This window comes from Oncorhynchus masou, chromosome 13 (genome assembly GCF_036934945.1).
Source record: "Oncorhynchus masou masou isolate Uvic2021 chromosome 13, UVic_Omas_1.1, whole genome shotgun sequence".
In the NCBI taxonomy this organism is placed as follows: Eukaryota; Metazoa; Chordata; class Actinopteri; order Salmoniformes; family Salmonidae; genus Oncorhynchus; species Oncorhynchus masou.
The window spans coordinates 3814004-3841845 of NC_088224.1; the positions used below are offsets into that span (position 1 = coordinate 3814004).

The 27842-nt window shown below is 44.7% G+C and overlaps 1 protein-coding gene and 1 long non-coding RNA gene across 2 annotated transcripts; both read left to right on the forward strand.

Moving 5' to 3' along the window:
• Nucleotides 1-404: 404 nt before the first annotated feature.
• On the forward strand, nt 405-10656 carry LOC135551333 (uncharacterized). Its single transcript, XR_010457284.1, has 3 exons — nt 405-543; nt 1701-1844; nt 10381-10656. It is a non-coding gene; the product is annotated as an uncharacterized LOC135551333 (long non-coding RNA).
• A 516-nt stretch (nt 10657-11172) lies between these two features.
• Nucleotides 11173-19544, forward strand: lrrc69 (leucine rich repeat containing 69). The gene is made up of 8 exons (XM_064982559.1): nt 11173-11349; nt 11495-11621; nt 11742-11814; nt 14045-14240; nt 14433-14504; nt 15454-15555; nt 17119-17298; nt 18997-19544. Exons 1-8 carry the CDS (start codon nt 11173-11175, stop codon nt 19102-19104), a joined length of 1035 nt encoding a protein of 344 aa, XP_064838631.1. The 3' UTR covers nt 19105-19544.
• Nucleotides 19545-27842: the final 8298 nt, after the last annotated feature.

A 27842-nucleotide genomic window follows, 5' to 3' on the forward strand; every position in this document is an offset into this window, starting at 1 on the left:
TTGTTGCATGTCGCGTTTATATCTTTGTTCAGTATATTTGTACTTAAGTACTTTACACCACTGATATCGACCATATATCTACCAACCATGAAGAACGATACATTAAAATCAATCATTCTGTGATTGATGTTGAAGAGGACATATTTGTATTTTAGTTAAAGCTTCACTGGCGCTTTGTTCATTGCCAATCCCATATAATCGGTCTTTAAGAATCTAACGTTTTAAAGAGTCCTGAACATAAAAATATCAACTTTAAATTGAACGTGAATTTGGACTGAACGTCAAGTTAAAACGAACTCCGTCAACAAGAATCTAAGACCTGACCAATCAACTAAGGAACCTGTTGTGACGTGTTGACCAATGAAAATCGCGATATTTCAATAACCGGAAGTGTATCCAGCGCAACACGTTTAAATTGTAATGGGCGGACAGCTGACGTTCAATTTGATCTGATTCTACATAACAACAAAATCATAACGTTAACATGGATATGTTACATATACAGTCATGGAGAAGAAGGATCTGCGAGGTTGGCAATTAGATGTAGGTTTAAGATTTACAATGATATCGTTGCTGTAATGTTATTAGTAGTTTGCGTTCAACTTATACTCACGTTGTAACACCCTGAGTGGGATAGATATGACATGCTTATCTGTTATTCTAGTTAGCTACTCATTTTATTTGTAAAAAAAAACAAAAAACAAGTCTAACTTTTTGAAAATCAAAACAGCAGTTTAGTTTAGGAAAATATACTTTTATTTGTGTTAAGGTTAGCTAGTTATATAATTATTATTATTGCAGTATGACTACTGTAGACTGTTGTTATAGAGGTTTGACTACTGTAGACTATTGTTATAGAGGTATGACTACTGTAGACTATTGTTATAGAGGTATGACTACTGTAGACTATTGTTATAGAGGTATGACTACTGTAGACTATTGTTATAGAGGTATGACTACTGTAGGCTATTGTTATAGAGGTATGACTACTGTAGACTATTGTTATAGAGGTATGACTACTGTAGGCTATTGTTATAGAGGTTTGACTACTGTAGACTATTGTTATAGAGGTATGACTACTGTAGACTATTGTTATAGAGGTATGACTACTGTAGACTATTGTTATAGAGGTTTGACTACTGTAGGCTATTGTTATAGAGGTATGACTACTGTAGGCTATTGTTATAGAGGTATGACTACTGTAGACTATTGTTATAGAGGTATGACTACTGTAGACTATTGTTATAGAGGTATGACTACTGTAGACTATTGTTATAGAGGTATGACTACTGTAGACTATTGTTATAGAGGTATGACTACTGTAGACTATTGTTATAGAGGTTTGACTACTGTAGGCTATTGTTATAGAGGTATGACTACTGTAGGCTATTGTTATAGAGGTATGACTACTGTAGACTATTGTTATAGAGGTATGACTACTGTAGGCTATTGTTATGACTACTGTAGACTATTGTTATAGATGTATGACTACTGTAGACTATTGTTATAGAGGTTTGACTACTGTAGACTATTGTTATAGAGGTATGACTACTGTAGACTATTGTTATAGAGGTTTGACTGCTGTAGACTATTGTTATAGAGGTATGGCTACTGTAGACTATTGTTATAGAGGTATGACTACTGTAGACTATTGTGATATGTGAAAAGGGGACATAAACCATGTTTCAGCTAAAATCCAGAGCTTGAAAAATGCTGCTTGAAAATGCCAAGAAGAGGTGTAAAACAGCTGACTGGGTGATATTACCAAGGTCTAGGCTGAGCTGAATCAGAAACACAACGAGGAACAGCACCACTCATCATGAGGAGGAGGAGCAGACGAAAAGGTAACTATTGTCTATATATCAGTGCTTACAGAATTTCCCAAACTATGGGTCGCGAGAGACAGATTTAAAAATGGGGTGGCGAGAGAACCTCTGAAATCAAATAAATGAAGTCACACTTGGTTCATAGTACCGGGGTTACGTCAGTAACCTCCAGTAGATGTGGTTGTAGTAAAGAGCTTTCTGTTTTCTTTTAAACTGTTTAAACTTTATACTATTGTTTCCCTGTACAATGTCCACAAGCTGCGGAGGACTCGGAGTGGGCACGTCGAGGCACGACATCAGACTGGGGGAACAATAACATAATGATCTTTTCTACACAGAAGATCAAACTGATGATGTTCTCAACTTCCCAACACCTTTCAAAACCATTCTTTGTTCGGATTGATAAACTGTCAAAAGTACTGTCTGATTTGTAATTAGTACAAATGAAAAAAGTAAACATTGTTCGTTGATTACTTCACTTTTTTCACGTTGGTTCCGATTTAAAAAAAATAATCAAAATGCGTCGCCAGCCAAAAAAGTTTAGGGTCACATACTGTAATAGTAATGCTATGTTATAACCGAATGTCTGGTTCGAATCCCGGAGTCGACAAGATTAAAAATCTGCGCTCACATGTCTGTGTTTTGGGTACCGAACAGGCACGTACAGCGCTAGGGAATTCTTTTTGTCCAGTTCTCTGGAAAAAGGTACTGAAATTCCTATTGATCAAACAAGCATACAAAGGTAGGGTCTCTCTCCCTCGGTTATGCACATCAACAAGATCAACAACTAATGCTCGCCAGAACAAGATGAGCTAAAATCTAACATTAGATAAACCCTCTCAAACTGTTTCAGCTAGTTGCCCGTCAAAATTGTACTTCTAAACGATGGGGAATAGTAGACTGCTCGTCCTTCTGCAGCTTGCCTGCCAACGCATGCCTGTCCCAACCAAGCACCCAAGATAACTGGCTCAAGTTGGCTAGCTAGCTACATTTACATTTAAGTCATTTAGCAGACGCTCTTATCCAGAGCGACTTACAAATTGGGCGACCTCAAATTTGTAAGCTACATTACCGATCACAACTGGAGTGAGGTGTTCTTTCATTTGTGTCTGGAACGACACACCCGGTCAAAAGTGTTAGAACACCTTCTCATTAAAGGGTTTTTCTTTATTTGTACTATTTTCTACATTGTAGAATAATAGTGAAGCATTCAAAACTATGAAATAACACATGGAATCATGTAGTAACCAAAGTGTTAAACAAATAAAAAAATATATATATTTGAGATTCTTCAAATACAGTGGGGTAAAAAAGTATTTAGTCAGCCACCATTTGTGCAAGTTCTCCCACTTAAAATGATGAGAGAGGCCTGTAATTTTCACCATAGGTACACTTCAACTATGACAGACAAAATGAGAAAAAAATCCAGAAAATCACATTGTAGGATTTTTAATCAATTTATTTGCAAATTATGGTGGAAAATAAGTATTTTTGCCCCACTGTAGCCACCCTTTGCCTTGATGACAGCATTGCACACTCTTGGCATTCTCTCTACCAGCTTCACCTGGAATGCTTTTCCAACAGTCTTGAAGGAGTTCCCACGTATGCTGAGCACTTGTTGGCTGCTTTTCCTTCACTCTGTGATCCAACTCATCCCAAACCATCTAAATTTGTTTGAGGTCGGGGTATTGTGGAGGCCAGGTCATCTGATGCAGCACTCCATCACTCTCCTTGATCAAATAGCCCTTACATAGCCTGGAGGTTTGTTGGGTCATTGTGTTGTTGAACGACAAATGATAATCCCACTAAGTGCAAACCAGATGGGATGGCGTATCGCTGCAGAATGTTGTGGTAGCCTTGCTGGTTAAGTGTCCCTTGACTTCTAATTAAATCACAGACAGTGTCACCAGCAAAGCACCCCCACACCATCACACCTCCTCCTCCATGCTTCAAAGGGGGAACTACACATGCAGAGATCATCCATTCAGCCACACCTCGTCTCACAAAGACACGGCGGTTGGAACCAAAAATCTAAAATTTGGACTCCAGACCAAAGGACAGATTTTGAACGGTCTAATGTTCATTGCTCATGTTTCTTGGCCCAAGCAAGTCTCTTCTTATTATTGACTTCCTTTAGTAGTGGTTTCCTTGCAGCAATTTGACTATGAAGGCCTGATTCACACAGTCTCCTCTGAACAGTTGATGTTGAGATGTGTCTGTTACTTAAAATCTGTGAAGCTGCAATTTCTGAGGCTGGTAAACTCTAATGAACTGATCCTCTGCAGCAGAGGTAACTGGGTCTTCCTTTCCTGTGGCGGTCCTCATGAGAGCCAGTCATCATTGCGCTTGATGGTTTTTGTAACTGCACTTGCAGAAAATCTCAAGAACTTTGAAAGTTTCCTCATTGACTGACCTTCATGTCTTAAAGTAATGATGGACAATCATTTCTCTTTGCTTACTTGAACTGTTCTTGCCATAATATGGACTTGGTCTTTTACCAAATAGGGTATACCCCCACCTATAATAGGGTATACCCCCACCTACCTTGTCACAACACAACTGATTGGCTCAAACGCATTAAGAAGAAAGAAATTTCACAAATTAACTTTTAACAAGGAGCACTTTTTTTTGGAAAAAACTGATTTCTCATCCGGCCTTCTGATTGAAGTGAAGTCGTTATTCTGTCATTCTGTTTCAATGTGCCTGCTAGCTCTTTCAGTGATGTAAACTCGTGTATATAGAGGACACATGCAGCTTCTAGAGTCATTACAGTGGCATTGTTGTAAGTGTTCATGGTCCATTATCAGGGCTTCTGTTTATCAAATACTCAGATCTCTGGACCTCTTTTTCTGACATCACATAAGTACCTACATGAGGCACCAAGCAGCAGCTCTGTATAGAAGAGCAGGTCAGAGACTGGCTTCTTGTCCCCAAGAACGCATGTTGATTTTGTCCATCCACACCAGAAGCAATCAGGACACACAGGTTGACATATCAAAACAAACTCTGAACCAACTTCATTAAGACGGAGCTGCTCTTCCTCCCGGGGAAGGACTGCCCGTTCCATGATCTCGCCATCACGGTTGACAACTCCATTGTTTCCTCCTCCCAGAGCGCTAAGAACCTTGGCGTGATCCTGGACAACACCTTGTCGTTCTCAACTAACATCAAGGCGGTGGCCCGTTCCTGTAGGTTCATGCTCTACAACATCCGCAGAGTACGCCCCTGCCTCACACAGGAAGCGGCGCAGGTCCTAATCCAGGCACTTGTCATCTCCCGTCTGGATTACTGCAACTCGCTGTTGGCTGGGCTCCCTGCCTGTGCCATCAAACCCCTACAACTCATCCAGAACGCCGCAGCCCGTCTGGTGTTCAACCTTCCCAAGTTCTCTCACGTCACCCCGCTCCTCCGCTCTCTCCACTGGCTTCCAGTTGAAGCTCGCATCCGCTACAAGACCATGGTGCTTGCCTACGGAGCTGTGAGGGGAACGGCACCGCAGTACCTCCAGGCTCTGATCAGGCCCTACACCCAAACAAGGGCACTGCGTTCATCCACCTCTGGCCTGCTCGCCTCCCTACCACTGAGGAAGTACAGTTCCCGCTCAGCCCAGTCAAAACTGTTCGCTGCTCTGGCCCCCCAATGGTGGAACAAACTCCCTCACGACGCCAGGACAGCGGAGTCAATCACCACCTTCCGGAGACACCTGAAACCCCACCTCTTCAAGGAATACCTAGGATAGGATAAGTAATCCTTCTCACCCCCCTCCCCCTTAATGATTTAGATGCACTATTGTAAAGTGGCTGTTCCACTGGATGTCAGAAGGTGAATTCACCAATTTGTAAGTCGCTCTGGATAAGAGCATCTGCTAAATGACTTAAATGTAAAAAAAATGTAAATGATTAATTTGGGGGACAGGTCGAAAAACATTAAACATTTATGTCAATTTAGCTAGCTAGCTTGCTGTTGCTAGCTAATTCGTCCTGGGATGTAAACATTGGGTTGTTATTTTACCTGAAATGCACAAGGTCCTCTACTCCTGTAACGGTCTGAGTGTAGTGGGTGAGAAGTCAGGCGCAGGAAGCAGAGAGTTCAGGGCAGTGCTACTTTAATGCACAAAAAACGGCGAACATAAGCCAACCCCACAAAAACACAGGGCGTATAAACAAACACACGCCCCAAACAGGGGGACTTAAACTGAAAAACAGAAAAACCCACGAAATGGGAAAACACATAACCCACAGACGTGCACACAAGTTACACGAAACAGAAGGTCACAATAATTAATCCCGCACAAGGAACCAGGGGGGCCGGCTGACTAATAAAGCCTCATTACTAAATTACCTAACTCAAAACAGGTGCACTCAATAAACATAAGGAGGGGGAGGAAATAATCAGTGGCAGCTAATTGGCCGGCGACGACGACCGCCGAGCGCCACCCGAACGGGAAGGGGAGCCACCTTCGGTCGGAGTCGTGACAACTCTGACAATTAATCCACAGATAAAATGGTAAAAGGTTGTTTCTAGTAATCTCTCCTCCTTCAGGCTTCTTCTTCTTCTTTGGACTTGATATGGCGGTTGGCAACCAACTTCAAGGTGCATTACCACCACCAACTGGACTCGAGTGTGATCTCAGCTCATCTTTCAATCACCTAAAAACCAATGAGGAGATGGGAGAGGCGGGACAAGCGTCACAAATAGAGCCAAGTTCTATTTTAGCACCTGGCTACACAGACGCTCGTTTATGCTCGCGAGCAGTGTGGGTGCAATAATTGAATAACGTGACGCGAGCGGTGTGGTCAGCAAACAATGTCTCTGGATTTTCTCTTTTGTTTGTGATGCTGCTTAGTATGTTCAGTTCTGTGGAATGGGCCAAGCTGCTACTGCTTCCATTAGAATGTTCAGTTCTGTGGAATGGGCCAAGCTGCTACTGCTTCCATTAGAATGTTCAGTTCTGTGGAATGGGCCAAGCTGCTACTGCTTCCATTAGAATGTTCAGTTCTGTGGAATGGGCCAAGCTGCTACTACTTCCATTAGAATGTTCAGTTCTGTGGAATGGGCCAAGCTGCTACTGCTTCCATTAGAATGTTCAGTTCTGTGGAATGGGCCAAGCTGCTACTGCTTCCATTAGAATGTTCAGTTCTGTGGAATGGGCCAAGCTGCTACTGCTTCCATTAGAATGTTCAGTTCTGTGGAATGGGCCAAGCTGCTACTGCTTCCATTAGAATGTTCAGTTCTGTGGAATGGGCCAAGCTGCTACTGCTTCCATTAGAATGTTCAGTTCTGTGGAATGGGCCAAGCTGCTACTGCTTCCATTAGAATGTTCAGTTCTGTGGAATGGGCCAAGCTGCTACTGCTTCCATTAGAATGTTCAGTTCTGTGGAATGGGCCAAGCTGCTACTGCTTCCATTAGAATGTTCAGTTCTGTGGAATGGGCCAAGCTGCTACTGCTTCCATTAGAATGTTCAGTTCTGTGGAATGGGCCAAGCTGCTACTGCTTCCATTAGAATGTTCAGTTCTGTGGAATGGGCCAAGCTGCTACTGCTTCCATTAGAATGTTCAGTTCTGTGGAATGGGCCAAGCTGCTACTGCTTCCATTAGAATGTTCAGTTCTGTGGAATGGGCCAAGCTGCTACTGCTTCCATTAGAATGTTCAGTTCTGTGGAATGGGCCAAGCTGCTACTGCTTCCATTAGAATGTTCAGTTCTGTGGAATGGGCCAAGCTGCTACTGCTTCCATTAGAATGTTCAGTTCTGTGGAATGGGCCAAGCTGCTACTGCTTCCATTAGAATGTTCAGTTCTGTGGAATGGGCCAAGCTGCTACTGCTTCCATTAGAATGTTCAGTTCTGTGGAATGGGCCAAGCTGCTACTGCTTCCATTAGAATGTTCAGTTCTGTGGAATGGGCCAAGCTGCTACTGCTTCCATTAGAATGTTCAGTTCTGTGGAATGGGCCAAGCTGCTACTGCTTCCATTAGAATGTTCAGTTCTGTGGAATGGGCCAAGCTGCTACTGCTTCCATTAGAATGTTCAGTTCTGTGGAATGGGCCAAGCTGCTACTGCTTCCATTAGAATGTTCAGTTCTGTGGAATGGGCCAAGCTGCTACTGCTTCCATTAGAATGTTCAGTTCTGTGGAATGGGCCAAGCTGCTACTGCTTCCATTAGAATGTTCAGTTCTGTGGAATGGGCCAAGCTGCTACTGCTTCCATTAGAATGTTCAGTTCTGTGGAATGGGCCAAGCTGCTACTGCTTCCATTAGAATGTTCAGTTCTGTGGAATGGGCCAAGCTGCTACTGCTTCCATTAGAATGTTCAGTTCTGTGGAATGGGCCAAGCTGCTACTGCTATTGTTATTGTTACTGTTACTGTTATTTTGAGCTTTGATGCATACAACTTTTTAAATAATGCACTTTCTGCAATGAAAATATGAAGCTATTAAACGTGTAATTAACACTGTAGACATCAATTGTTATGACCAGAACAATCCTACCTCGCCTTCATGTGTTTTTTTGTTTGTCTGTTTCCTTTTCAATGCCTTGTACTGTCTTTCCTACTGTCTTTCCAAATCAATTCCATACCTTTTGGTTTTGTCCTCTATTTCTTCTCGTTGTCCTGATGTCCTGCCCTCCTTCTCGTTGTCCCTCAGTCCTACCATTATTGCTTCTTGCTTGATGATCAAACTGACTTAGTATACTAGTTAGCTTTCAGAAGACTATTTTTAAAGGAAAATCAACTCCAGATGTGGAGAACACAGCACTGCATTAAAACAACCAAACTCTTCACGAAAAGTAAATAATTTAACAAAAATAAATCACATTCTAAGTGGAGCTCTCCCTTGCTGATGCTGCTCAGTTAGATGATGTCACAATCTGTATAAAATGGGCATTAAAACGATCAGAGTTCCCACTCTAATGTTGATATTCCCGTACGATCAGAGTAACGTTGATATTCCTGTACGATCAGAGTTCCTCCTCTGTAATGTTGATATTCCCGTACGATCAGAGTTCCTCCTCTGTAATGTTGATATTCCCGTACGATCAGAGTTCCTCCTCTGTAATGTTGATATTCCCGTAATCAGAGTTCCTCGTCTGTAATGTTGATATTCCTGTACGATCAGAGTTCCTCCTCTGTAATGTTGATATTCCCGTACGATCAGAGTTCCTCCTCTGCAATGTTGATATTCCCGTACGATCAGAGTTCCTCCTCTGTAATGTTGATATTCCCGTACGATCAGAGTTCCTCCTCTGTAATGTTGATATTCCCGTACGATCAGAGTTCCTCCTCTGTAATGTTGATATTCCTGTACGATCAGAGTTCCTCCTCTGTAATGTTGATATTCCCGTACGATCAGAGTTCCTCCTCTGCAATGTTGATATTCCCGTACGATCAGAGTTCCTCCTCTGTAATGTTGATATTCTCGTACGATCAGAGTTCCTCCTCTAACATTGATATTCCCGTACGATCAGAGTAACATTGATATTCCTGTACGATCAGAGTTCCTCCTCTGTAATGTTGATATTCCCGTACGATCAGAGTTCCTCCTCTGTAATGTTGATATTCCCGTAGAAAATCCCCCAAGACATGTTTCTTTTTGTTCTTCTACTTTGGTGAGGAATCACCTGTATGTGGTTATGACGCGTCTCAATCCCACTATGACTAATATTCTGTAGTCCCCTCCCCTTTTTTTCCTTCATTATTTCGAAAGGAAATTCAGTATCACTTGTGGTCCACACTGCAGTGTCACTTCAGGGTGTGTATAAAATATCACCCCTCTCTGGGTGTGTTTTCAGATGGGTTTGAGAAGTATTGCAGTGACGTAGCAGACACAGCCGCCTGGGGTGGACCACTGGAGGACCCTTAATCACCTGATCAGGCTATTTGTTTTATCAAAGGACCCAACAGAGCACCTGGTGTTATAATGGTTTTATACTGATTTATAAATCGAATCAAATTGGATTTGTCACATTATTATTATTATTAATTTATTTTATTCAACCTTTATTTAACTAGGCAAGTCAGTTAAGAACAAATTCTTATTTACAATGTCGGCCTACCCTGGCCAAGCTCGGACAACGCTGGGCCAATTGTGCGCCGCCCTATGTGACGCCTCTAGCACTGAGATGCAGTGTCTTAGACCGCTGCGCCACTCGGGAGCACTCCTATAAGGAAATCAGTCAATTGAAAATAATTTATTAGGCCCTAATCTATGTATTTCACATGACTGGGAATACAGATATGCATCTGTTGGTCACAGATTCTGTGTTTCCTAACAGCTGAGAGCTCTGACACAGGTCCTTCAACTGCCAATAGAAGTGCTCCTAGCTGATTCTCCATAATCAATGGAGAGGAATTTAACAAGTCTCCCATTATGTTAGTACCATGTCACCTCTAAACTTCCCCAGCTTCGTCTACCAATGAATTTGAGTGGTTACAATTCTCCAACCTCATTCTTCAGCCTTTTAGATAAACAAAGTGACAAGGGCTGCCATTTTGTTGAGAAAAAAAATGAAGCCAAATGATGAATTTGTGCCTTTTTAATTGTTAATATTGTTTTTCAGGTACGTGCATCATGCGTATGGACTGGGAGGACATTACAACTCAGTGGGACGTCTGAAGGAACTCAAGAAGACAGCTGACACTCATTGAGTTAAATTATAACAGACGATAAAGTCAAGCATGGGTGGAAATTGAATAAAATGTGGGAACCCACCAATGTAAAAACCTATGCAGTGTTTATGAATACTTCTGAAATCACCATGGAAATTTTGTCTATTAAATATATATTTTGGTGGTGATGTGCTGTTATTTCTAATGACAGCAATATATCAAAGGCCGATGGTCTTTTCTGTGTGTATTGTAATGAAACAGCAGGTCTCGAACCCTGGACCTTCTGGCCCGAAGTCGAGCGCGCTATCGACTGTGCCACCAAAACGGCAAAGTCGGTATCCGCGCTTATAAACCCAGGGTCGTTACACGCGCTGATGGACAATATTGTCTCATACAATAAAATGTTTTTCAATTCCAGTTTAATTTCCCGCTGGAAAGACATTCATGCAAAAAACGTTACAGCATATTATCCTGTTGAATGTCCATTTTATTTCAATTCAACGCGTGTGATGAGATTAGGGATATGCTTTTATAGTAGCTGGAATGGTTCTGAAGTTCAGACGATACATTTGTTAAAAAACGATTTCCAGAAGGAAATAGAAAAGCAGACAGATTTCCAGGAGCGACCGCCAGAGTTCACTAAAGTGTCGCAAAGGGGATTACCGTCAATTGACGAGCATCTCGTTTCTATGGGAACCTGACTACCTTGTAGGACGCGGTGTTTTTATTCTGTGTAACAAATCATGGCTAACAATCTGGTTATCAGAGCTTTGAAAGCTAACTCAAAGTCGTTCAATTTGAGCTCCAAGAAAATGACCGAGGTTCCCAAATCGGTTTCGAGATTAACAAATATTTTAACCCTTCATTTGAACAATAACTCTCTTACTTCTCTGCCTATGGAACTGCAGACGTTACGAAACGTGAGTAACGTTAACCCGGACAGACGTCTATACAAACACCTTGTTAGCTATAGTACAGTTATGTCTTAGGTTATTTGACTTGCCTGCTAGCTATTTAACCAATGCATTTATCTTGCTTTTTGTTCTATTTTCGCATACTGCAAAGTTGACAGAACTCAATTTGGGAAATAATTCTCTGGAGGAGATCCCATCTGTTCTGAGGTACCTGAACACCTTGAAAAAACTTTATTTGTTTGGAAACCACATTACAAGATTGCCACCTGAGGTGTTAGGTAAACTATGCTGCTGTCGATATGGATTCAGATATAAATAGATACCGTACAGAACCATGATAACCACTCATCGTCATCACACACACGCTCAGATTCATCACTATATATTTTATCTTGCAGAAGGACTTGATAACCTCACTCTCCTCAATCTGAACCACAATCACATCACAGTCCTTCCACCAGAGATTAAAAGGTACCGTTTAGTTGACTAATAGCCTAATTGTGATTCAAACAGTAAACCTGTATATGACAGAAGAATAGACAAGGTAGGTTGTGTTTACACAGGCAGCTCAATTAAAAAAAGTCCCACGAACCTAATTGGTCTTTTGATCAATCAGCTCTTTTTCAGAGTGTACCTGGCTACCCAGACTCCTTGCTCTGGCCAAACACTACGCTATGCCCACAGACGTTAGTTTCTTCTAACCAATGAGTCTGGATCTGAGTACCTCCCAGACCTTTCACTGATTGGTCCAGAAACCGATGGGTTGAACACGTGGGTAATGCAGCGCTTAGAAAATCCGTCATTGATACTCTGATTGCTGATGGCTTTGTTTTGTACCTGCTCATTGGGTTGAACACGTGGGTAATGCAGCGCTTAGAAAATCCGTCATTGCTACTCTGATTGCTGATGGCTTTGTTTTGTACCTGCTCATTGGGTTGAACACGTGGGTAATGCAGCGGTTAGAAAATCCGTCATTGCTACTCTGATTGCTGATGGCTTTGTTTTGTACCTGCTCATTGGGTTGAACACGTGGGTAATGCAGCGCTTAGAAAATCCGTCATTGCTACTCTGATTGCTGATGGCTTTGTTTTGTACCTGCTCATTGGGTTGAACACGTGGGTAATGCAGCGGTTAGAAAATCCGTCATTGCTACTCTGATTGCTGATGGCTTTGTTTTGTACCTGCTCATTGGGTTGAACACGTGGGTAATGCAGCGGTTAGAAAATCCGTCATTGCTACTCTGATTGCTGATGGCTTTGTTTTGTACCTGCTCATTGTCACCACAAACGACATCAATGATGTCAGTCTCAGACTGGAGTATGTAGCGAACCACAGAGCAGCTGAATCATTTAGAGTCGTCAGGCTACTGCAGAGCTGATCTGATTGGTAAAAAAATAACAATTTAGTGAAATCTCGATTAACCCGGAACTAAAATCTCGAGTCATTTGGTCAGATGCTCAATATTGTTTACACTATTTGGTCTTTTGACCAATCACATCAGATCTTTTCGAACCAGTGTAATAACTAAATATCAGAATTGGGCTGCATATGCAAACACATTGAGCATCTGACCAAATGACTGTTAGAATTGGGCTGCATATGTAAACACATTGAGCACCTGACCAAATGACTGTTAGAGTTGGGTTGCATATGTAAACACATTGAGCATCTGACCAAATGACTGTTAGAGTTGGGCTGCATATGTAAACACATTGAGCATCTGACCAAATGACTGTTAGAGTTGGGCTGCATATGTAAACACATTGAGCATCTGACCAAATGACTGTTAGAGTTGGGCTGCATATGTAAACACATTGAGCATCTGACCAAATGACTGTTAGAGTTGGGCTGCATATTGTAAACACATTGAGCATCTGACCAAATGACTGTTAGAGTTGGGCTGCATATGTAAACACATTGAGCATCTGACCAAATGACTGTTAGAGTTGGGCTGCATATGTAAACACATTGAGCATCTGACCAAATGACTGTTAGAGTTGGGCTGCATATGTAAACACATTGAGCATCTGACCAAATGACTGTTAGAATTGTGTCAATTCGAATCTGGTATCAGGATAAATATAACAATGAGTCACCGATTTTATACTATGTATTTTTTATAAGCTTAGTAATAAATGGCGAATGCAACTTTCGTATATACGGGCTCACTGTAATACCACGCAGGGCAGAACAGAGAACTGACAAGACGTATGTAAAACAGTATTCTTTATACTGTGATAGACAGTTCCAACCCGTCTGTTGGCCTATCACAGTGGAGACCGGGCGTGGTTTAAACTTGTCCAGTCTATTGCAGGCGCTCAGGCATAATGTAACTTGCTTGTGAAGAACATCCAGGTCTCATGCTCCATACCGTTATCTCGCACCTGGCTCCTGTTATGTAACAAAAGACCGCTTGTTCTCGCAACACCCCACTCTGAATGTGCCCCCCTCCCAACTAATTTGAACAGTTCCTGTCTTCATGCTTCTCTGTATTTTTCCATCATGAGAAAGTCCCATGGCCCTGAAACTGTTAACAATGTTTCAAATCAGCTATGTTGCATAACATATACATACATCCACACAAGCCAACAGCAGATAACATTCAATCACATATATGGTAACAGGCTATAGTGCATTCTGGATTAACTGAGATTAGGCTAGGTACAGAATTATCTCGTAACCACATGTCTTCTGTTCTCAGTGTTTCTAACCTAGAAACCCTCAGCTTACTGGACAACCAGTTGGAGGAACTTCCTGTAGAAATATGTTTTCTCAACAAGATGGTTGAGATGAATTTAACCAACAACAAGCTGTCCAGACTGCCTAAACAGATATACCGTTTGTCACAATTGGTCAGATTATATCTGGCCAGAAACAACCTCACAGAACTGCCAGAGGTGGGTGTTGTTCAGGCTCTACTTAACGTTTCATCTTTCTTAGGTTTCATTCTTCATATTTGTTCCTGTACCACTTTCACTGGCTTTGCTTCAAATGAGGTTACCGATCCTCCACTTTCTGAGGTTTCATTGTTAGTCAGTTTTGCTGAATGATACTGATGGTTTCCTTAAACCTGTCCTCTTTTCCTTCAGGGTGTTATTGGGCTGATGAAGCTCAGAGTGCTGGACGTGGCTGGAAACCGTTTATCCATGTTTCCTGTCGACGTATGTACCGTTTGTCTTCACCACGATGTTATTTACAACAACAAGATATAGCAGAATATGAAGAGGTTATTGGTAGAGGAGGGAGGACTGACGGTGTTTCTTTCTACAGTTGCTAGAGGAGGGAGGACTGACGGTGTTGTCGTCTACAGTTGGTAGAGGAGGGAGGACTGACGGTGTTGCTTTCTACAGTTGGTAGTGGAGGGAGGACTGACGGTGTTGTCATCAACAGTTGGCAGAGGAGGGAGGACTGATGGTGTTGCCGTCTACAGTTGGTAGAGGAGGGATGACTGACGGTGTTGTCGTCTACAGTTGGTAGAGGAGGGAGGACTGACGGTGTTGCTTTCTACAATTGGTAGAGGAGGGAGGACTGACGGTGTTGCCATCTACAGTTGGTAGAGGAGGGAGGACTGACGGTGTTGTCATCTACAGTTGGTAGAGGAGGGAGGACTGACGGTGTTGCCATCTACAGTTGGTAGAGGAGGGAGGAATGACGGTGTTGTCGTCTACAGTTGGTAGAGGAGGGAGGACTGACGGTGTTGCCATCTACAGTTGGTAGAGGAGGGAGGACTGACGGTGTTGCCATCTACAGTTGGTAGAGGAGGGAGGACTGACGGTGTTGTTGTCTACAGTTGGTAGAGGAGGGAGGACTGACGGTGTTGCTTTCTACAGTTGGTAGAGGAGGGAGGACTGACGGTGTTGTCGTCAACAGTTGGTAGAGGAGGGAGGACTGATGGTGTTGCCGTCTACAGTTGGTAGAGGAGGGAGGACTGACGGTGTTGTCGTCAACAGTTGGTAGAGGAGGGAGGAATGACGGTGTTGCCGTCTACAGTTGGTAGAGGAGGGAGGACTGACGGTGTTGCAGTCTACAGTTGGTAGAGGAGGGAGGACTGACGGTGTTGTCGTCTTCAGTTGGTAGAGGAGGGAGGACTGACGGTGTTGCTTTCTACAGTTCCAGCTTATGACCCTGAATGAGCTGCTCTGCGAAGGAAACGCATTCGTGAAGAATAAGCTGATGGAATCTGTTCAAGCTGTGGAGGTGCTGTCATTGAAGGTACAATCTTTAAGCTCTCGTCGTTATTGACTACATCAGTGGTGTCCAACTCCAGTCCATCAGGGGTACAGGGTGACAAATAGACTACATCAGGGGTCTGTCAGGGGTACAGGGTGACATATAGACTACAGCAGGGGTCTGTCAGGGGTACAGGGTGTGCAGGCTTTTGTTCCAGCCCTTCAGTGTGTTATATTCGATTCAGTTGGTTTTATTTGTACTTCCTATTTCTTATTGCTATGGCATTATGTAGAGGGAACCTGCATCAGCATGTCATTGGACTGGGTACACCTGGGTATTCTGTTCCTATAAACTGGAACAACACAACACCTGATTCAACTGATCAGCCCAACACAACACCTGATTCAACTGATCAGCCCAACACAACACCTGATTCAACTGATCAGCCCAACACAACACCTGATTCAACTGATCAGCCCAACACAACACCTGATTCAACTGATCAGCCCAACACAACACCTGATTCAACTGATCAGCCCAACACAACACCTGATTCAACTGATCAGCCCAACACAACACCTGATTCAACTGATCAGCCCAACACATCACCAAAACACAACACCGCAACACCAAAACACAACACCAAAACACAACACCTGATTCAACTGATCAGCCCAACACAACACCTGATTCAACTGATCAGCCCAACACAACACCTGATTCAACTGATCAGCCCAACACAACACCTGATTCAACTGATCAGCCCAACACATCACCAAAACACAACACCGCAACACCAAAACACAACACCAAAACACAACACCTGATTCAACTGATCAGCCCAACACAACACCTGATTCAACTGATCAGCCCAACACAACACCAAAACACAACACCGCAACACCAAAACACAACACCAAAACACAACACCTGATTCAACTGATCAGCCCAACACAACACCTGATTCAACTGATCAGCCCAACACAACACCAAAGCATAACACCTCAACACCAAAACATAACACCTCAACACCAAAACACAACACCACAACACACCGCAACACCAAAGCATAACACCTCAACACCAAAACACAACACCTCAACACCAAAACACAACACCGCAACACACCGCACCACCAAAACACACCACCACAACACACCACACACCACAACACACCACACACCACAATACACCACACACCGCAACAAACCACACACTGCAACACACCACACACTGCAACACAATACCAAAACACAACACCACAACACCAAAACACAACACCAAAACACACCACAACACCAAAACACAACACCGCAACACCAAAACATAACATAACAACACAACACCAAAACATAACAGCACAACACACCACAACACCAAAACACACCACAACACCAAAACATAACAACACAACACACCACAACACCAAAACATAACAACACAACACACCACAACACCAAAACACACCACTGCAACACAACACACACCGCAACACACCACACACCGCAACACACCACACACCACAACACACACCGCCAAAACACACCACACCACACACCATCAGTAGTACTGACCCGTTGCCATCCCTGTATCTCTTGTCTCCAGGAGCTGTCTGCTCGTCAGATCCTGGTGGAGGACAAGAGTAGGTTGGGTGTGGTCCACAGGGCTCTGTCGCACCACCCTGGTCTGAGCCTGCTGCTGGCTGACTGGGGCAGGTGTTCCCTCTGCCTCCAACCCTTCCTCACCACCTGGCTGGAGTGTGTACGCTTCATCAACCTCAGGAAGGTACAGAGAGGATACAGCCCTAATGGCACCCTATTCCCTACGTAGTGCACTACCATGACCAGGCACCCTATTCCCTACATAGTGCACTACCTTGACCAGGCACCCTATTCCCTACGTAGTGCACTACCTTGACCAGGCACCCTATTCCCTACATAGTGCACTACCTTGACCAGGCACCCTATTCCCTACGTAGTGCACTACCATGACCAGGCACCCTATTCCCTACATAGTGCACTACCATGACCAGGCACCCTATTCCCTATATAGTGCACTACCATGACCAGGCACCCTATTCCCTACATAGTGCACTACCTTGACCAGGCACCCTATTCCCTACGTAGTGTACTACCTTGACCAGGCACCCTATTCCTTACGTAGTGCACTACCTTGACCAGGCACCCTATTCCCTACGTAGTGCACTATAAATCAAATGAACGCTTTTTTTGGTCGCGTACACAGATGTTATCGTAGGTGAAGCGAAATGCTTGTGTTTCCAGCTTCAACAGTGCAGTAAAACCTAGCAATTAAATCAACGAAACACTATACACACATAATCCCCCCAAAAATAGACATTACCTTCGCTTCCCTGGGTACAGGAACAATGGTAGACATCAATTAAGTGGGGACAGACAGGGATAGGGAGAGATTGAATATGTCTGTAAACATTCCAGCCAGCTGGTCTGCACATGCTCTGAGGCCGCGGCTTGGGATGCCGTCTAGGCCCGTGTTTAACACGTTTAAATGACTTAGACACGTCGGCCACGGAGAAAGAGGGCACACAGTCCTTGTAAACGTCGGGGGCCCTGTCGGCGGCTCAGTATTGTTTTCTTCTAAGCGAGAGTGTTTAGCTCGTCCAGGAGTGAGGTGTCGGTGTCCGCAACATGGCTGGCTTTCCCTTTATAACCTGTGATTATCTGGAGTCCCTGCCACACCATATGTCTCGTATCTGAGTCGTTAAATTGCCTCTTTTGATTGCCTTACAGATGTCATACTGGTCTGTGTGTACACATCCATGTTCCCAGTCACCTTGCCATGGTTAAATGCGGTGGTTCGCGCTTTCATTTTTGCGTGAATGCTGTCGTTTATCCACGTTTTTTTGTTTGGATAAGTTCTAATCGACACAGTGGGAACAACATCCTCTATTAGTCACAGAGTCAGTGTATATGTTGCTACAGTAATGCAGAACATGGTTGAAGACAGAGAGACTAAGTTCATAGGGGATACCAGTAGCTAGCTGCCCCATTCCCTACCTAGTGCACTACTTTGACAGTAATGCAGAACATGGTTGAAGACAGAGAGACTAAGTTCATAGGGGATACCAGTAGCTAGCTGCCCCATTCCCTACCTAGTGCACTACTTTGACAGTAATGCAGAACATGGTTGAAGACAGAGAGACTAAGTTCATAGGGGATACCAGTAGCCAGCTGCCCCAAACATCTACAGACACTATGTAGCCTACACTTACAGCTCATTTACACATCAAATCATTTATACTTCATTCTGATACATATACGGACTCAAACATTATACTTCAAGTCATCTACAAATGAACTTACTTTGTGCCTATGGTTCCAATCGTTGGTGTAGTGAAAGGTAAACACATCTTCCTAATACATCACTGGTTTCAATGGTATATAATCTGTAGACACATAGCAGCACGTATAAGCCAAGCAACTGTCTCACTGATCTCTCCTTCAGGACATGAAGATGAGCCGTCCTCAGACCGTCCCTGTACGCGTTCTCCTCTGTTCCTACAAGTGCTTCAATAAGACCGGACATTCATACTATGGTGTCGCATCTGTATGAAGAGGTACTTCTATTAAAACATGTGTTTGATGTAATTATAAGGAAGTAGTCCCTGTTCTTTCGATCCAGTATGTATTAGCTGCATGTCCACCAGATGGCAGCAGAGGACCATAGTAAGAGACCAGACTCCTGACACAATAATATATATATATATATATTTTTTTTATACCTTTATTATACCTTTATTTAACTAGGCTCTAACCACTAGGCTACCCTGCCTAATATCACAAGGCCAAAACAATGAACTAGGTTGGACAGAGAGCTAGGTTGGCCAGAGAGCTAGGTTGGCCAGAGAGCTAGGTTGGCCAGAGAGCTAGGTTGGACAGAGAGCTAGGTTGGCCAGAGAGCTAGGTTGGACAGAGAGCTAGGTTGGACAGAGAGCTAGGTTGGACAGAGAGCTAGGTTGGCCAGAGAGCTAGGTTGGACAGAGAGCTAGGTTGGCCAGAGAGCTAGGTTGGACAGAGAGCTAGGTTGGACAGAGAGCTAGGTTGGACAGAGAGCTAGGTTGGACAGAGAGCTAGGTTGGACAGAGAGCTAGGTTGGCCAGAGAGCTAGGTTGGCCAGAGAGCTAGGTTGGACAGAGAGCTAGGTTGGACAGAGAGCTAGGTTGGCCAGAGAGCTAGGTTGGACAGAGAGCTAGGTTGGACAGAGAGCTAGGTTGGCCAGAGAGCTAGGTTGGACAGAGAGCTAGGTTGGCCAGAGAGCTAGGTTGGACAGAGAGCTAGGTTGGACAGAGAGCTAGGTTGGCCAGAGAGCTAGGTTGGCCAGAGAGTATAGAGAGTTCAACGTTGTTCACTGTAAAACAGTATAACACTATAAGTATATTAACCACATGTATGATATGTTAGATACAAAGGATGGTCCATTGATCTGTCTGTTCAGTTATAGACATGTTATTACCAGGATGGTCCATTGATCTGTGTGTTCAGTTATAGACATGTTATTACCAGGATGGTCCATTGATCTGTGTGTTCAGTTATAGACATGTTATTACCAGGATGGTCCATTGATCTGTCTGTTCAGTTATAGATATGTTAGATACAAAGGATGGTCCATTGATCTGTCTGTTCAGTTATAGACATGTTATTACCAGGATGGTCCATTGATCTGTGTGTTCAGTTATAGACATGTTATTACCAGGATGGTCCATTGATCTGTGTGTTCAGTTATAGACATGTTATTACCAGGATGGTCCATTGATCTGTGTGTTCAGTTATAGACATGTTATTACCAGGATGGTCCATTGATCTGTGTGTTCAGTTATAGACATGTTATTACCAGGATGGTCCATTGATCTGTGTGTTCAGTTATAGACATGTTATTACCAGGATGGTCCATTGATCTGTCTGTTCAGTTATAGACATGTTATTACCAGGATGGTCCATTGATCTGTGTGTTCAGTTATAGACATGTTATTACCAGGATGGTCCATTGATCTGTGTGTTCAGTTATAGACATGTTATTACCATATTATAATTACAGACTTGAGAAATGTACTTCTTGGCTATTGCATTAATAATTCGGTTAAAATATGTTCCACAATTAAATATCTAAATATATTTGAATACTTTATACATGTTTACTAGATTTGTACACTTTCATTTGTTCCCTTCTCTCCTATTGTGTCATTCTCAGTGTACGGTGATCTATCCATCTCCATTCTCCCTCTCAGGCCGATGGCATCTGTTCATTCCAATCTGAGAGAGAGAGAAGTTAATTCCTCTGGGTTAATTCCTCCTCGTTCCCTCCAGAGTACAGAGACCTCAGCTTGTTGCAGTGTCTACAGACAGACAGACAGTTGGGTCTGGCTCATGAATTATGCATAAGGTTTAATTGCAAACCCAGAAATGAATGACTTTGGACTGATTTAGAGCAGGGGAACCATACATCTCTGCAAAATAAATAAATAAAGACAACTAATTGATGAATAATTAAGGCCGTGCGCGGAAGGACGGCTCGTAGCTCGGAGCTACAGGGCATATTTGTGACATTTCGTTTCAATCAATTCCAAAGCACTTGTCGGGTTGGGAGGGAAAGTGCACTTAGAAGAGAGACGGCCTTGACAGAGGAACAGAGGATGTCCCGAGATAGACAGCCTTGACAGAGGAACAGAGAGGATGTCCCGAGAGAGACAGCCTTGACAGAGGAACAGAGAGGATGTCCTGAGAGAGACAGCCTTGACAGAGGAACAGAGAGGATGTCCCGAGAGAGACAGCCTTGACAGAGGAACAGAGAGGATGTCCCGAGAGAGACAGCCTTGACAGAGGAACAGAGAGGATGTCCCGAGAGAGACAGCCTTGACAGAGGAACAGAGAGGATGCCCTGAGAGACGGCCTTGACAGAGGAACAGAGCGGATGTCCTGAGAGAGACAGCCTTGACAGAGGAACAGAGAGGATGTCCTGAGAGAGACAGCCTTGACAGAGGAACAGAGAGGATGTCCCGAGAGAGACAGCCTTGACAGAGGAACAGAGAGGATGCCCTGAGAGACAGCCTTGACAGAGGAACAGAGAGGATGTCCCGAGAGAGACGACCTTGACAGAGGAACAGAGGATGTCCCGAGAAGAGGAACTAGGGTTGTTGTCATACAGGGTCGCAGTCATATTTAATGGCTTTTACTAAGGCCCTGAACGGACAGGCAGACATTACATTACGGGACCCTGCACTCGCTGTCCTATATGTATCAAATGTAACTTACACCCGAGTGTCCATAATATACCATCAACACTGGCATTGTGGAGACCACACCTGTTTTAATGTGTGTTTCTTTTCTTTTTCTACCCCCAAGTCACAACCAAATCAGGGCATGCTGGAGTGTGAGTGTGTGTGTGCATGCGTGCGAGTGCGTGTGTTTGTATGCGTGTACCATCTGATGTCTTCCTGGGAGAGTTAGAGGCAGGTCACTGGCATGGCCCTGTCCTCAGGAGAAAGGACATGAGAGAGTATTGTGTGTGTGAGCGTGTGTGTGTGTGTGTGTGTGTAGAAAGGACATGAGAGAGTATTGTGTGTGTGAGCGTGTGTGTGTGTGTGTAGAAAGGACATGAGAGAGTATTGTGTGTGTGAGTGTGTGTGTGTGTGTGTAGAAAGGGCATGAGAGAGTATTGTGTGTGTGAGCGTGTGTGTGTGTGTGTAGAAAGGACATGAGAGAGTATTGTGTGTGTGAGCGTGTGTGTGTGTGTGTAGAAAGGACATGAGAGAGTATTGTGTGTGTGAGTGTGTGTGTGTGTGTGTAGAAAGGGCATGAGAGATGAACATTTTGCATTATCCCAGACCAGGCAGCAGATGTTGGGTCCTGCAGCAGCACAGAGAGGCCTGGGGCTGTGTCTGGTGTCAGACCACTGTTCGTCTGCCTCTTTAATGGCACCCTATGCCCTATATAGTACACTCCTTTTGACCGGGGCCCATAAGGCTCTATAGGGACTCAGTCTTCCTCCACTTCTTCACAATAGGATCACTTTGTTCAGATAGATACACAGCCCTGCTAGTGTGTTTGTGAGAGAGAGAGGGAGACAGGCACACTGTTCATATGTTTATCAGACAGTCTGATCTTTTCTACCGGGAGGGAATATAGTGAGAATATTTGTTGTTTTGTCAGGCTGCCTCGTGTTGTCGGGCTGCCTCGTGTTCTCGGGCTGCCTCGTGGTGTTGGGACTCCTCGTGGTGTTGTGACTCCTCGTGTTGTTGGGACTCCTCGTGGTGTTGGGACGCCTCGTGGTGTTGGGACGCCTCGTGGTGTTGGGACGCCTCGTGTTGTTTGGACGCCTCGTGGTGTTAGGCTGCCTCGTGTTGTTCATACGTTATAATGTATTGGTGTTGTGATAGAATACACATCGGCTACGAAGAGCGTAATCACACAGTCGTCCGGAACAGCTGGTGCTCTCATGCATGCTTCAGTTTTGCTTGCCTAAAAGCAAACATAAAAGCCATTTAGCCCATCTGGTAGGCTTGCGTCACTGGGCAGCTCATGGCTGGGTTTCCCTTTGTAGTCCGTTGTAGTTTTTCAAGCCCTGCCACATCAAAGGAGCGTCAAAGCCAGTGTAATAGGATTCAATCTTAGTCCTGTATTGATGCTTTGCCTGTTTGATGGTTCGTCTGAGGGCATAGCGTGATTTCTTATAGGCCACCGGATTAGTGTCCCGCTCCTTGAAACCGGCAGCTCTAGCCTAACTAGAGGAAGAGTCTTGGTGGTTCCAAACATCTTCCATTTAAGAATGATGGAGGCCACTGTGTTCTTGGGGACCTTCAATGCTGCAGAAATGTTTTGGTACACTTTCCCAGATCTGTACCTCAAAACAACCCTGTCTCGGAGCTCTACGGACAATTCCTTCGACCTCATGGCTTGGTTTTTGCTCTGTCAACGGTTTAGGTGCAGGGTTTAGGGGCTGGGTTTAGGGGTTTAGGGGCTGGGTTTAGGGGTTTAGGGGCTGGGTTTAGGGGCTGGGTTTAGGGGTTTAGGGGCTGGGTTTAGGGGCTGGGTTTAGGGGTTTAGGGGCTGGGTTTAGGGCTTTAGGGGCTGGGTTTAGGGGTTTAGGTGCAGGGTTTAGGGGCTGGGTTTAGGGGCTGGGTTTAGGGGCTGGGTTTAGGGGTTTAGGGGCTGGGTTTAGGGGCTGGGTTTAGGCGCTGGATTTAGGGGTTTAGGGGCTGGGTTTAGGCGCTGGGTTTAGGGGTTTAGGGGCTGGGTTTAGGCGCTGGGTTTAGGGGCTGGGTTTAGGGGTTTAGGGGCTGGGTTTAGACGCTGGGTTTAGGGGTTTAGGGGCTGGGTTTAGGCTGGGTTTAGGGGCTGGGTTTAGGCGCTGGGTTTAGGGGTTTAGGGGCTGGGTTTAGGCGCTGGGTTTAGGGGTTTAGGGGCTGGGTTTAGGGGCTGGGTTTAGGGGCTGGGTTTAGGGGTTTAGGGGCTGGGTTTAGGGCTTTAGGGGCTGGGTTTAGGGGTTTAGGTGCAGGGTTTAGGGGCTGGGTTTAGGGGTTTAGGGGCTGGGTTTAGGCGCTGGGTTTAGGGGTTTAGGGGCTGGGTTTAGGCGCTGGGTTTAGGGGTTTAGGGGCTGGGTTTAGGCGCTGGGTTTAGGGGTTTAGGGGCTGGGTTTAGACGCTGGGTTTAGGGGTTTAGGGGCTGGGTTTAGGCTGGGTTTAGGGGCTGGGTTTAGGGGTTTAGGGGCTGGGTTTAGGCGCTGGGTTTAGGGGTTTAGGGGCTGGGTTTAGACGCTGGGTTTAGGGGCTGAGTTTAGGCTGGGTTTAGGGGCTGGGTTTAGGGGCTGGGTTTCGGCTGAGTTTAGGGACTGGGTTTAGGGGCTGGGTTTCGGGGCTGGGTTTCGGGGCTGGGTTTCGGGGCTGGGTTTAGGGGCTGGGTTTAGGGGCTGGGTTTAGGGGCTGGGTTTAGGGGCTGGGTTTAGGGGCTGGGTTTAGGGGCTGGGTTTCGGCTGGGTTTAGGGGCTGGGTTTAGGGGCTGGGTTTCGGCTGGGTTTAGGGGCTGGGTTTCAGCTGGGTTTAGGGGCTGGGTTTAGGGGCTGGGTTTCGGGGCTGGGTTTCGGGGCTGGGTTTCGGCTGGGTTTCGGGGCTGGGTTTCGGGGCTGGGTTTCGGCTGGGTTTCGGGGCTGGGTTTCGGCTGGGTTTCGGGGCTGGGTTTAGGGGCTGGGTTTCGGCTGGGTTTCGGGGCTGGGTTTCGGCTGGGTTTAGGGGCTGGGTTTAGGGGCTGAGTTTCGGGGCTGGGTTTCGGCTGGGTTTAGGGGCTGGGTTTAGGGGCTGGGTTTCGGATGGGTTTCGGGGCTGGGTTTCGGCTGGGTTTCGGCTGGGTTTCGGGGCTGGGTTTCGGCTGGGTTTCGGGGCTGGGTTTCGGCTGGGTTTCGGGGCTGGGTTTCGGGGCTGGGTTTAGGGGCTGGGTTTCGGGTGATGTTTTAGATACAGGCTGGTCTGTATGTCTCACTGTTCAGCCTTCGGCCATCATTTAAAATTATATGTTTTCATTCTTTCCTTTTTATAGCAAACAGCAAGAACACAATTCAAATGTTTCTATTAAATAACATTATTTATTAGTATATTTCACAGAAATTAGTCACTGAAAGTATACCGTCCTGTGAAAAATCTGATTTTCTATCACCTCTGAACACGACTTGAGTTGACTCGAGTTCACCAAGGCACTTGAAATGTTCAGTTCTCCACTTGTCAAACAAAGGAGAGCTATTAAAATGAGTCTCATTGATTGGTGCTGTATTAGAGTCTTGTGCCCTGAGCGAGGGAGAACAACAGCCAGTCAATACCAGCTGCTGAGTTACTGACCGACTGTCTCTCTGCCAGACTTCCAGCACAATGCACACACACATACACACTCCAATCACTGGAATCTATTCACGCGTCCCAAATGGCACCCTAATTCCTATATAGTGCACTTGTCTTTGGTCAAAAGTAGTGCACTATATATATATATTTTTTATACCTTTATTTAACTAGGCTCTAACCACTAGGCTACCCTGGAACAGGTAACTGTTTGGAACACACATGGAATCTATTGTATCACGCTGTATGACAGATTCCGTATCCAGCTGTTGGCAAAGTGTCAGGGCATTGTCTGTCAGTGTGACAGCTGTGCTCTCAATCCTGTTTATTTTTTATTACATCGCTTTACCTGCTGGTGGACAGTAGGGGGCAGTATATTTCTCTGTGGAAGAAGCTCACGACTCGCTTCCTTCCACAGCACAGGAATTCAGATGCTTGGAGATTTAGTGATTTTAAATATGCAAAGTGAGAATGCTAGTAGGCTACACGAGGCAAAACTAGACATCGTCATTCCTGAAATCTAAATAGCAGATCAGGCTCAACAGATGACTACTCTAGTTAATTAGTGGGACCGATATGAGAAAGATCAACGACTGTTGGCCACTATTGATGCCTATCAGAGGATACATACAATAGAGACATCTGGACGATCAGTCACTCATCTAGCAGACATCTGGACGATCAGTCACTCATCTAGCAGACATCTGGACGATCAGTCACTCATCTAGCAGACATCTGGGCGATCAGTCACTCATCTAGCAGACATCTGGACGATCAGTCACTCATCTAGCAGACATCTGGGTGATCAGTCACTCATCTAGCAGACATCTGGACGATCAGTCACTCCATCTAGCAGACATCTGGACGATCAGTCACTCATCTAGCAGACATCTGGACGATCAGTCACTCCATCTAAATAAAAGAGCCCAGAAATGTCCCATTTGCACTAAAAGCTTATTTCTCTCCAATGTTGTGCACAAATTAGTTTACATTCCTGTTAGTGAGCATTGCTCCTTTGCCAAGATAATCCATCCACCTGACAGGTATGGCATATCAATAAGCTGATTAAACAGCATGGTCATTACACAGGTGAACCTTGTGCTGGGGACAATAAAAGTCTCCTCTAGAATGTGCAGTTTTGTCACATAACACAAGGCCACAGATGTCTCAATTTTTGAGGGAGCGTGTAATTGGCACACTGACTGCAGGAATGTCCACCAGAGCCGTTGCCAGATAATTGAATGTTATTTTCTCCACCATAAGCTGCCTCTAAAGTCGTTTTAGAGAATTTGGAATGACGTCCAACCGGCCTCACAACCGCAGATCACGTGCTTTCCGTCGTGTGGGTGAGTGGTTTGATGATGTCAACGTTGTGAAGAGAGTGCCGCATGTTGGCGGTGGGGTTATGGTATGGACAGTGGTGGAAAGTACTTCAGTAAAAATACTTTAAAGTACTACTTAAGTTGTTTTTTTGGGGGGTATCTGTACTTTACTATTTATATGTTTGACTACTTTTACTAAACTACAATCCTAAAGAAATGTTATTTTTACTCCTTACATTTTCCCTGACACCCAAAAGTACTTGTTACATTTTAAATGATTTTAAATGAAAATGGTCCAATTTACGCACTTATCAAGAGAACCTCCCTGGTCATCCCTACTGCCTCTGATCTGAAGGACTCACGAAACAGAGAACATCCCTGGTCATCCCTACTGCCTCTGATCTGAAGGACTCACGAAACAGAGAACATCCCTGGTCATCCCTACTGTCTCTGATCAGGAGGACTCACTAAACAGAGAACATCCCTGGTCATCCCTACTGCCTCTGATCTGGAGGACTCGCTAAACAGAGAACATCCCTGGTCATCCCTACTGCCTCTGATCTGGAGGACTCCCAAGACAGAGAACATCTCTTCTAGCCTCTGATCTGGAGGACTCACTAAACAGAGAACATACCCTGGTCATCCCTACTGCCTCTGAGCTGGAGCACTCACTAAACAGAGAACATCCCTGGTCATCCCTACTGCCTCTGATCTGGAGGACTCACTAAACAGAGAACATCCCTGGTCATCCCTACAGCCTCTGATCTGGAGGACTCACTAAACAGAGAACATCCCTGGTCGTCCCTACTGCCTCTGATCTGGAGGACTCACTAAACAGAGAACATCCCTGGTCGTCCCTACTGCCTCTGATCTGGAGGACTCACTAAACAGAGAACATCCCTGGTCATCCCTACTGCCTCTGATCTGGAGGACTCACTGAACAGAGAACATCTCTGGTCATCCCTAGAGCCTCTGATCTGGAGGACTCACTAAACAGAGAACATCCCTGGTCATCCCTACTGTCTCTGATCTGGAGGACTCACTAAACACACATGATTTGTTTGTAAATTATGTCTGAGTGTTGAAGTGTGCCCCTGGCTAAAAACAATAAGAAAATGGTGCAGTCTGGTTTACTTAATATAAGGAATTTG